This window comes from Lactuca serriola, chromosome 5, assembly GCF_051521515.1.
Source record: "Lactuca serriola cultivar US96UC23 chromosome 5, Lser_US96UC23_V15, whole genome shotgun sequence".
In the NCBI taxonomy this organism is placed as follows: domain Eukaryota; kingdom Viridiplantae; phylum Streptophyta; class Magnoliopsida; order Asterales; family Asteraceae; genus Lactuca; species Lactuca serriola.
The window spans coordinates 236,970,414-236,981,843 of NC_136412.1; the positions used below are offsets into that span (position 1 = coordinate 236,970,414).

The following is an 11,430-nucleotide window of genomic DNA, read 5'->3' on the forward strand; positions in this document are numbered from 1 at the left end:
TCCTCAGTCTCCATCATCTCCAAAGTGCCTTAGACAAAACCCTAGCCTCCTTGCAAGTTTTTAGCTCATCTTTGGTGTTTTGTGACCTTGGAAGGAAGAAGAATGAGTCTCTAGTGATTAGATCTAGCTAACAAGCCACCTCCATACTTTTGTGCATCTTCTGGGGTATTTGTGAGTCCTCAAGTTCCCACTTTTATGATTCATTTCTTGTGGATATAGTTTTCTTAGCATGTTTTGGTCTATATATGAAGTTTGAGTGATGAGATGAGATAAAGTTTGCAACTTTATTACTCACGAAGGTCCCTTGAGCCTAATATCTTCTCGATCTATAAGTTGGATGAGATTTGTACGCTTTGCATGAGTTCTAGGCCGTTTTCTTACCATTTGACCTAGTTTAAGTGAGGAACATGCATGTCCATAAAGTTCGGATTTGTATGAGACCTTGGAGTCCCTAGAATCCCTCCGTAAAGTTTAAGTAAATGAGGTTTACCAGATTAAGAGATCAATAAAATAAGTTGCTTTGGTCAGAAACCACGTCATGGCATGATACCCGCCATGACGTGGTGAAGAGGGATCCCGTGACTGTTTTGTTTAGATGTTGTCATGGCGTGGTGGCATGTTTGCCATGGCGTGGAAGTGGAATTGGTCGTGATTGGGTTGAATAGCCACGATATGGCCAAGGTAGGTCACAACATGGTGGCCTTCTAAAGTTAACTTTGACCATTGGCCGTTGACTTTTGGTCATATTGCTAGTTTTAGAAAGTAGACTAAGATTTTACCTTGTATTATTCATTAGGAGGTGTGTTATACCCGTTGTTCGAATGTATGGGCCTTTTAACTATTGATTGCATTTGTGAGGTGAGTCTTCTCACTATACTATGTAGGGTGCTAGTTGTCTTTGTGATACTTGCACAGAAGACTAGGGTTTGGCCCCTGACATTTGTATGAAAAATCAGGATTTCGCTCCTAGCATTTGTATGAAAGACCACGATTTGAACCTTGGCATTGTATGGAAGACCCGGATCTGGCCCCTGACACTTGTGTGTAAGACCAAGATTTGGCCCTTGGCAGTACAAGTAAAGACAACGATTTGGCCCATGGAAGCGAGTGAATGTTAGACTATGATTTGACCCATATCTTTCTCTTGGGGTTAAAATATACCCATTATATGTATGGTGTGTGGTATTTTGGGGAACTCACTAAGTTTTGTGCTTGCGTTTTTGTTTTTAAATGTTTCAGGTACTTCTGGTTCCAAAGGGAAGGGCCCGACTTGATCGCATTGCATGCCCTAGAGTTTATTTCCGCATTATCTATTTGATTTTTTTGGAACGACAAATCTAACATATTCCTACATTACTCCTAAATCCACCTATGTCCACAATGGGACTTAAGCCCTCAACCTCAAGGAGGTAGGACAACACTTGATACCATTGGGATAGTAACCCTTTGGTGCATTATCTATTTGATTTACTCTAATGTTTGAGAACACTTTATACATTGGTTGGTTTTTTAACAAATGATTGTATGGTTTTTGGTGGTTTGAAAATGAAAATTTTCCTAGTATTTTTGGTACGTTAGAAAAAAGATGGGTTTATTTATTTGTGGGGAGACCAAATTTATCGGCATACGAAAGTCTAGGGACAGAACCTGCAAACATGCCGATATACGAATGTTCAAGGGGTTGAAAATGTCGATGTGCAAGTTTAAGGGTATAAAAGTATTATTTTACAAAATAATGGGGCCGAAAGTGGCATTCTACAAAGTATGGGTGGAAAGTGCCAATATATGAAAATGTAAGGGTAAAATTTATCAACAAAAGAAAATTTTATGGCAAAAGTGTGAAACAACAAAATTATAGTCTAGGGACTAAATATGTCAAAAGAAAATGAATTTTATGGCTAAAATATGAAATATGAAACATATGTAGCGAAAATAAGAAAAATATGAAAGCACACCATTTGTAAGGACTTTTGTTTTAATATATAGTATAATGGCCCTTGAGACTCCGATGAAACTTGCATAACATTAATTGTAACACCCGGTTTCCATATTGGATCGATTTAGGGGTTTAAAGAGTCAAAGGCATGGTTTTTGGGTAAAACCAGGACTCACGACGTGACCATAGGAGGGTCACGACATGAGGAGTGGTTAAATGAAGATTATGAATTATGTTGAGCTCACAACATGAGCAGTAAGGGCTCATGACGTGAGATACGCTGCAGCCCAAGCCCATGATCTTTTAGAGTTTCCTTCGTATTTAAACCCCATAAACTTCATTTTAGGGTTCCAAAACAACCTCCTTCGTCCCTAAGCTCAGTAAAACCCTAACCCTAGCATCTCATTGTGATTCTTGAGCTTTTGGTGGAGTTTTGGTGGCTTTGAGAAGAAGAGATTGTCGGTGAAGCATAGAAGTTCCATTTGCAACCTTTAGCTACACTTCTAGAACATTGTGAGTAACCAAAATCCAAACTTTATGTTTCATTGTTTCTAGGTCTAAAGCTTTTGTGCATGTTTATCCATGGTTTAAAAGTTAGAGTGTTGGGACTCCATAAAGTTGGCAACTTTATGGGTCCAAGGGGTCCCTTGGTGCTTATATCTTATGGATCTGAAGTTAAGAGGATGTTTGAGTCCTTGCTTGAGAACCTAACTCCTTTTTATTCATAAATGACCTAGTTTTAGCTAAAGTCTTGTATTGGATATACAAGACCTTAAATAATCGATTTTTATGATCTTAGGAGTGTTAGGAAGCCTCCTGGAAAAGATGGATTAGTGGTTTAATGGATTAAGAAGTTTTTAGATCAAAATGGCACTTAGACGGATCTCACGACATGAGGAGATGCATGTCACATCATGAGGGTTGTAAGACTCGACTATTTTTTCATGTACTGGCTCACGATGTGAGCCATAGTTGGTCACGTTGTGAGGACGGTTGATTGCTGAGTTTCGTTGACCGTTGACCGTTAACTTTTTGACCAAGTTTGACTTTGGGTAAAACTTGAGGATTTGGGGCTATTGATTGAGATTCTACATGGTTTTGGTGATTAGCGGATTTGCGGGCGCAACAGTAAAAAGGATCGTATCATAATGTTTCAGAATTATTTGATTCAGGTGAGTCTTCCTCACTGTACTTGTGGGTCGAAGGCACCAATGTCGACCCACTAGATTATGCATCCTGGTATATAGGATGTCGTTATGTTGTAATACCCTGTAGATCTGCTTGTTTGTATTCTGTATGGTTATATGATTATCTGTTACTGAATATATGTTGTTTGTTATGTATATGTTGACATGGTATGTGGGGTTGAGACTGTACTACTTTGTGTTGTCAGTCAATAGACTGGGGCATTCCAACTGAAAGGTTGTGGGCTAGGGCATTCCAACCGAAAGGTTGTGGGCCAGGGGTAATCCAACCAGAAGGTTGTGGACTTGTTATGTATTGGGCAAGCTAACCAAAAGGTTGTGGGTCGGGACATTCCAACCGAAAGGTTGTGGATCGAGGGTAGTCCAACCAGGAGGTTGTGGACCCGTTATGTATTTGTGGACCCGTTATGTATTAGCCGAAAGGTTGTGGGTTGGGGCATTGCAACCGAAAGGTTGTGGCCCGAGGCATTGCAACCGAAAGGTTGTGGGCCAATGGTAATCCAAACAGGAGGATGTGGAGCCGTTATCTGTTTGATTATATGTTTGTGTGGTGGCACTTTAGGGGAACTCACTAAGCTTTGTGCTTACAGTTTCAGTTTTATGTTTCATATACTTCAGATGATTGGGACAAGGCGGAGGCATGATAATGCACGTCCTCTTTGTTTTGATGATATTGATTTGGGTACACTCTAATATATGATTTCTATTTTTTAGAACGATGTTTTGTAAATGAATGGTTTTGATTTGGATGGTATATGAAACAATGATTTTACTTGATTTAGTAATGAAAATTTTTGTTTTGATTTTTGGGATGTTACATTAACGATATTTAAATATAAAATTTTATAGGGAAATTGAGTAATCTAACCACTTTTTTGGTTTTTTTTAAATAACCTTTTTTTTTTTGCAAAATGACCACTTGGTCTATAATGGGTTGTTCTGGACCCAATTTCAAATTCGGTTAAATGAGTAGTAATTCCGACCCGGTAATCTGGTTCTCCTATAAATACCATTTAACCTGTTTCGTACTACACTTTGACATCCCTTGTTTCGGACTAAACTTCGATATCTCATTATGGACACCTGTACAATTGAAAATGTCTTTCGATAGCAATGAAGAAATGTAGTTTTTATTTGTATGTTTCAACTTTGTTTCAAATTAAATGCATTTATTGTTTATTATACGTTAAAAATGTTTAGTTTACGCAGTTATACAAGTATTATAGGGTTTCCTGTGAACTTTAATCTTGTTAAGGCAATTATAGGATTACATAGACTTATACATCTATACTATATGATACATCGTAATCAAACACCCTATTTTTTGTTAGTCTAGAATGTGTCCAGAATCCAAAACTCAAGTCCGCAATACGAAAATATTGTCAGTAATACAATGAAATGGGTCTGGAATTTTTGTCCGGAAGTTATGGTCTGAAATACCGTACCTGATTTTCGGATTTCGGAACATACATACACAGATCCTAATTCCGAAATACAATAGAAAACCCTAATTATGGAATACAATCAAAAACCCTAATTCCACTTTGGTACATACATACAAAAATCCCTAACTAATAATTATTTTGATTTTAGTATGATAGAACATACGCAACGATTATTACTACAACCTGCAAACCTGAAATTGGGCGGGAAATAAAGGCGCGCTTACAAAACCAACCAGTTTGTGCGTTGATGTTTAGGCAACCATTTTTTGGTGATTACGTGTACATGCCGACGAGTGTCGAATGTCACCCTTTACTATGTCATTGTCTAATGAGAAATGAACCTACTACTTTTGATCCAATTGGCCTAAAAGAGCTTCTATTTTCGGTTGGCGACTATCGGGTTTGCTTTGATAGGAAAGCTTTATGCTTGGTCATCGGCCTGCAGTTCGGGGATTATTTCTATCCTAGTTTTGGTTTTGTAGCATTTATAGAACGTGTGTTTCCATTTGTTCCACTTTCACTTTCGATGTGTATGGATGACCTCATGAATGTGTTCAATAACTCACTTCATCAATTAAGCAATGAAGACGTGGTGAGAGTCTCCATGTTGTATATGCTAGAGCAAGGATTTTTGGGGAAATACATGCGACAGCCGGTTATTAATGAACGTATGTGGCTCGTCTCAAATTTACAGGAGTTTAACAGGTCTAACAGTTTTTTTCCCACATTATATCAAAATGATACATATACGTATTAAGTGTAATTTTTTGACATAGGTACCCATGGAGAAGATTGATATGGGATTTCACTTACAAACAAATATGTACTATGTTTGATAAGATTTATGACCATTTGAACCCAAATTGTGTAAGAATCGGCAGTAGACACACATATACTCTGCAGGAATTTGTCTATGCATTTAAGGTATGTACACGATGTTTAATAAGAGTTTTTAAACAACAAGAAATGTAACTTTGTTAACTTGGTAAGTTGTTTGTCATCTTAATTTTGTAGATTTAGATCTTCAATACATTTCCCAACAGTAGTATTGTTGGTTCCCCTATACTGGGTGTTATCCCTTGGACAGTTGCATACCCTAGGATGAGGCGTTTGCATGCACTTGATTGTGAACGTATTTTTTGATGTTACTAATGTATGTAGTTTAGTCCATCTTATAATTTATAAGTTGATATGACATAAATAAGTTACGATTAACCTTTATATATTGTTTTTATGCAACGTCCACCCAACAAGGATTTGCAGCCTATTGCACATGAGCATGCTGCTAGGTTGTGGATTGAGAGTGTCCAGTGGATAGATGCTGCATATTATGCTGATGTTTGAGTTATGGTTTTCTCTGTTAATGTTTCAAAACAATTTTATTTTGAAGATGTAACAAAAATTAGTTTATCCTTAGACCAATATTATGATACTGTACATACATCACTATGGTTTTTTTAAATCAATAATATCATACTGTTGGCTACCTTTTTTACTAGTATGTCTACTCTTAGACTGAACATTATTTTTTCCAATTGACTTGTTCTTACTTGAAGATTCACTTTTTGTTGACTCTGTGGGAAACAGAGCGTCACAGTTTTTTCTTGTGTGACCGATCCTTTGGTAACAGCTACATTTTTTCTGAATCGAACCTTTACCTTGGGATGGGATACGATTATGGTTTTTAGGTCGTCCGGCTTGTCATTTGTCCATCAATGGTGACAAAACAACCATAACTTCATCCGATTCTTCGTATTCAGCTGGAATTGGCACATAAAACACAACCTCTGCATATGTTGAACAATATGTTCCATTGTGAAGTACGATGACACCCATGCACCACAATTTTGATATCTCAGTTCCTTGAATACCGTCATAGCATGAGTACAATGTATACCCGCCAATTGCCATTTCCTACATGTGCAGTGACAACTTTCTAAGTTTACTATACCATTCTTCATTTGGTTAGTCACCACATATCTGCTTTGATCAATCTGGTATACCCGAAAACCAGATGATTTTTTGATCCTCCTATCGATGACCTTCTCAGCATACTCGGCGACATCGTTTTTGCTTTTAGTTATAACAAACATTTACTTATACGTTGGCATGCACAATAATATATATCAATATGTATTAAAATGTTTTTATACATATTTAATTTTATTTATAAGTATATTGTATATTTAAAAAGTATTTATATCTTTAATATATATATATATATATATATATATATATATATATATATATGATGTTTTAGATGTTTAAATACATATAAAAACATTTTTATAAATATCATATGCATAAAGATTCAATAAATATTTTTTAAAATACATTTAAATATATAAAAATACATTTTTTATATTTTTAAATATATATAAAAATATTTTTATATTTTTTAGTCGTATTTATATAAACATGATATATATTTTTTATGTAAAAGGTAAAACCAAAAAGACATGTTGGTGTACTAGTAGGGGCATTGGCTTCCTCCGGTGGTGGTTGTGGGTTTGAGCCTTTGGGCTCACATACTTCCCCTCAAATATTTGACTTTTAATCGAACAAAACGCCTTAACGTTAGTCAAATTATCGCCTATATGATTTTTAAATTCACAGAATAAAGTTTTATACGTATTGTAAACATAAAGATATGATAAATATTTTTAAAATATATTTAAATATATATAAATACGTATAAAAGCATTTTTATATATTTTTGGGCTAATGTCATAAAAGCTTTCAAGTTTTTAAAGAATATTTGTTTTTACCCATAAGTTTTCAAGTTATATTTAGGTGAGCTGTTTGTAACCGGGTAGCCTGCTAAAAGGGCAAAAATAAAATAAATTAAGCAAACTTCCGACTTTAGTGAACCCAAAAAAAACCAAAAAGTAAAACCAAATATATTTTTTTAAAAACATAAAAGCTTTTATGACATTAGTCATATGTATATATTCTTTAAGAATGTTAATTGTAAAGTAAAAATCTTTGAATAAAATAGTATTTTGTATGAACTCAAAAATGAAAATGTTTTATTATATGTCGAATAAAATCTTATTCTCAAAAAATATGATTTATTTTGAATGCATTGAATAAAATTTCAGATTTAATTTGATTTTTATTAATTAAATTGACTTAGTTACCTAAAGTATATTCCTCATAATTAATTAAATATAGTTATATATTAATATCAATTATTATATATATACTAAAGTTATGAAAGATTTTAAAAGTAAAGTAACATTTTTTTTTGTCAATTTTGGTCCTCCAAATTACAACATTGACACTTCACCTTTATGTTTTTGTTCACAAACAACCCTTTCACTTTGGTTTGGATTTTTCATAACCCTCATCTTTTATTATATATTATTAGTATTTAGTCTTTTGGCAGAAATGGTCCCTCATCATTATTATTATTAATGTTAGACAAAATTACACGATTGGTCCCTATGGTTTACTAGATTTAACGTTCTCTTTTTGGTTTTAAATTAATGTTTTATTTATTAGAAAATACCCACCCAATATCATAAACCCACCCACCATCTGCCACCACCACCACCACCACCACCACCAAAATTACATAAATGGTCCATATGGTTTACCCATGGTGACAAATTCAGTCCCTACTATCTGAAAAGACCAAATTACCCTCATATTAACGGACAAAAAGCAACGATATATATTTTTTGGATTGGTTTTCTGACCGTTGCCATACATGGCAATAAAGTTCAATTTGTGAGACCATTTCTTTATTTTCCTAATTTATTGCAAGAAATAATGATTTAGATTTCTTTACTTATGTGATTAGATGACATTGTTTATCTTCATTTACTAGATTATCTCAATGCAATTCAACATGCTACTTTACTTTACAAAGCAGTACCTTCCGACCCCGGCAACGCCGGGGAATCTTTTCTAGTTCATATTAATAACATGTACAATAAGATCATGACTTTTTTTAATCTAATAACTAAAATTTGGTTATGCATTTATATAACCAGGGGCGGAGCTTCAACGTTTGATTCGGAGGCCGAAAATATAATATGTATAAAAATTGGTAAACAGAAGGGGCCACAACAAAAATTTTATATTTTTGGGTCTAAAATATATAAAATGAAACTACAAGGACTATTTATAAACAAAAAATCAGGGGGCCACAGCCCCCCTTGCCCTTATAAAGCTCCGCCAATGTATATAACACTTGTGATTCGTATTGATATTCAAATAAATATATAATAAAAGGTTAGAAACCACTTATGAACCAAATTCACACTTATTAAATTGTGAATACCGGCTATTAGACTAAAAATTGACAGCGTGATATAACCGTAAATTATACCAAAATATTGCAAGTTATTAAAATTGTGGATTTAATGAATTCACAGTTATTAAACCGTATTCACTGATTCATTGATTTGGTGTTCTAATAATTGTAAATTGGGAAATTGTTAGAAAAATTTCAATATTTTCAGAAAAGTTTCATTTTAGTCTGAAATTATTTTTATAAACACAAAAGGTTTGAGTATTTAATTTTACACAATAATATGTTATTTCTTTATGAAAAAAAAAAAAAAGACTTTTATGTTACTTTGAGGCAAAATGAAATATTCCGAATTTTTTATGTTCAAATTTTATTGGGACTTTTTTAATAATTTCGATTTGATTCGTAAATGGTTTACAATATCTTTGAAGAGCCGCGCCATCATATTTCCCTCCAGAAACGTGAATTTGAGATCGAAAATTTTCAAATTAGTAGCGAACAAAGCAACAAACAAAAAGATTCAACTGACGATCACCGGAAAGTGGTGAAATCATCGATAATCGACAATGGCTCAAGCCGCAAGACTCAATCTCCGGATGCAAAAAGAAGTCAAACTCCTCCTCACCGACCCACCTCCCGGTGCTTCTTTCCCTCACCTCTCTCCCACCTCCGATCTTTCTTCCTTCTCTCTCACCGCCATCGATGCCCGTAAGCTAACACCTCCTCGTATCAACATTCACTTCTTTTTCCCATAATGCTCGTCCGCTACTTCTTTTACAATTCATTATTCTTTAATTCGTTTCTTTAACAGAGATCCAGGGTCCCGAAGATACAGTTTATGAAAAGGGGGTTTTCAAGATTAAGATCCAAATACCCGAAAGGTGATACATCTCATAACCGAAACCTTTTCCTTTTATGTAGACAAGGTGTTTGTTGTTTTGTCTGTGTGAATGATATCGATGGATTTGGGTGTTTTTCATAGGTACCCATTTCAGCCCCCTATTGTAACGTTTGCCACTCCTATTTACCACCCAAACATCGACACAGGAGGCCGAATCTGTCTTGACATTCTTAACCTCCCTCCAAAGGTACTTTATTCAACCAAGTAAATTTAATGTCGTTTTTACTGTTTGAATTTCTTATTGAATGTTGAACCAGGGTGCATGGCAACCATCTTTAAACATTTCTACTGTTCTAACAAGCATTGGATTGTTACTGAGTGAACCCAACCCTGATGATGGCCTAATGTGTGAAGCTGTAAGTCATTAAATATGTCAATATGTTATGAATAATTGTTGTAAAAGATAATTACTTATTGATTATACACATTTGTTTGAATGTCTAGAGCAAAGAGTATAAATACAACAAACAAGTCTTTGATCAAAAGGCACGATCCATGACTGAAAAATATGCCAAATCTGATACTTCAGGGTCAAAGTCAAACACAGGGGTAAATGAGGAACCTTTAAATTTAACTCCCCAGTCACAAATTCAAGAACCAAAGCAAGATTTGAAAGATTTTCCATTTGATCATAATGATCAAGATAACATACAAGAACCGATTAGGTCAAAAAAACTATGTCTTTCTGGCAAGAATCTACAACAAGAAGCCATGGATTCAACCAAAGACTCCATTGATGGAACTTGCTTTACAAACCCTAAAAGAAAGAAGCTTGGTTTGAGTGGAAAGAAACAATCTTTAGGGCTTTTAAGCATACCCCAGAATAAAGAAAATGATTATAATGGGAAAATGGGTTCATGTGGTGGAAATAACATGTCAAAGGTGCCACAAGATGATAATGGAAAGCCTACAAAGTTAAGAAAGCCACTTCAAGTTATGGAAGAAAATGATAATCATAACATGAAGGTAAAAGTAGACCATGGAAATTCGACTACAAGTGATTTGAAAGATTGTGGTGAAAGATCAGAAGGAGAGGGATTGTGTGATTTAGGGGAAGTGATTGTATTGGATAGTGAAGATAGTGAAGAGGAAACAACAAACACCATGAAATCTAGACGTTTGATTGCAAGAAAGAGGTTGTTGGGTAAATATTAAGCTTTGGAGAAGTGTTAACATTAACATTGTTTTCAAGTTTGATAAAGAACACTACTTTTTGCTTTGTTATCACTTAGTATTTCTCATACTAAAAAAACGAACTTTTAATGTTTTTATAACTCTTTTTGTATTATTATTAAGTCGGAGATGATGGTGGAAATGATATATATGGATAGAAGTTTGATTTCATATCATTGTTTTGTATTTTATGTGTTGATAACTTGTATTATGCAATTCACTCTATAGTAGAGTATGCATTGTAAACATCGTAAATGTTCAAGATTAATCACGAGATGATTCTATTCATGGCCATAGTTTCTGACTTTCTGTTTTGTAATGTTTTTGCCCATGATGAGTAATTTGTCTTTTTTATATTTTATATGGTTTTATGATGACATAGATACTTTTGATTACATTCACACTAATCTTATATTTGTAGCTAAAATGGGTTAGATATTTCAATATGTTAAACAATATAGAGGTAATCTAATTATACACATGTAACAAAATTAATAAATTGGGTCCTCATC

At 34.3% G+C, this 11,430-nt stretch overlaps 1 protein-coding gene across 1 annotated transcript; it reads left to right on the top strand.

Annotated features, from left to right (window-relative positions):
* The first annotated feature begins 9,257 nt into the window (after window positions 1-9,257).
* UBC37 (ubiquitin-conjugating enzyme 37) lies at window positions 9,258-11,212 on the top strand. Its single transcript, XM_079001866.1, has 5 exons — window positions 9,258-9,552; window positions 9,656-9,725; window positions 9,827-9,932; window positions 10,003-10,101; window positions 10,190-11,212. The coding sequence occupies exons 1-5, from the start codon at window positions 9,411-9,413 to the stop codon at window positions 10,898-10,900; spliced, it is 1,128 nt and encodes a 375-aa protein (XP_078857992.1). The 5' UTR covers window positions 9,258-9,410; the 3' UTR covers window positions 10,901-11,212.
* The last annotated feature ends 218 nt before the right edge of the window (window positions 11,213-11,430 follow it).

What these genes read in the sequence shown, in the direction of transcription:
- UBC37 (XM_079001866.1), top strand. Translation starts at nt 9,411, where the DNA reads ATGGCTCAAGCCGCAAGACTCAATCTCCGGATGCAAAAAGAAGTCAAA. An exon ending in AAGATCCAAATACCCGAAAG is followed by an intron (nt 9,726 to 9,826) that starts GTGATACATCTC and finishes TGTTTTTCATAG; the next exon opens with GTACCCATTTCAGCCCCCTA. An exon ending in ATGGCCTAATGTGTGAAGCT is followed by an intron (nt 10,102 to 10,189) that starts GTAAGTCATTAA and finishes TTGAATGTCTAG; the next exon opens with AGCAAAGAGTATAAATACAA.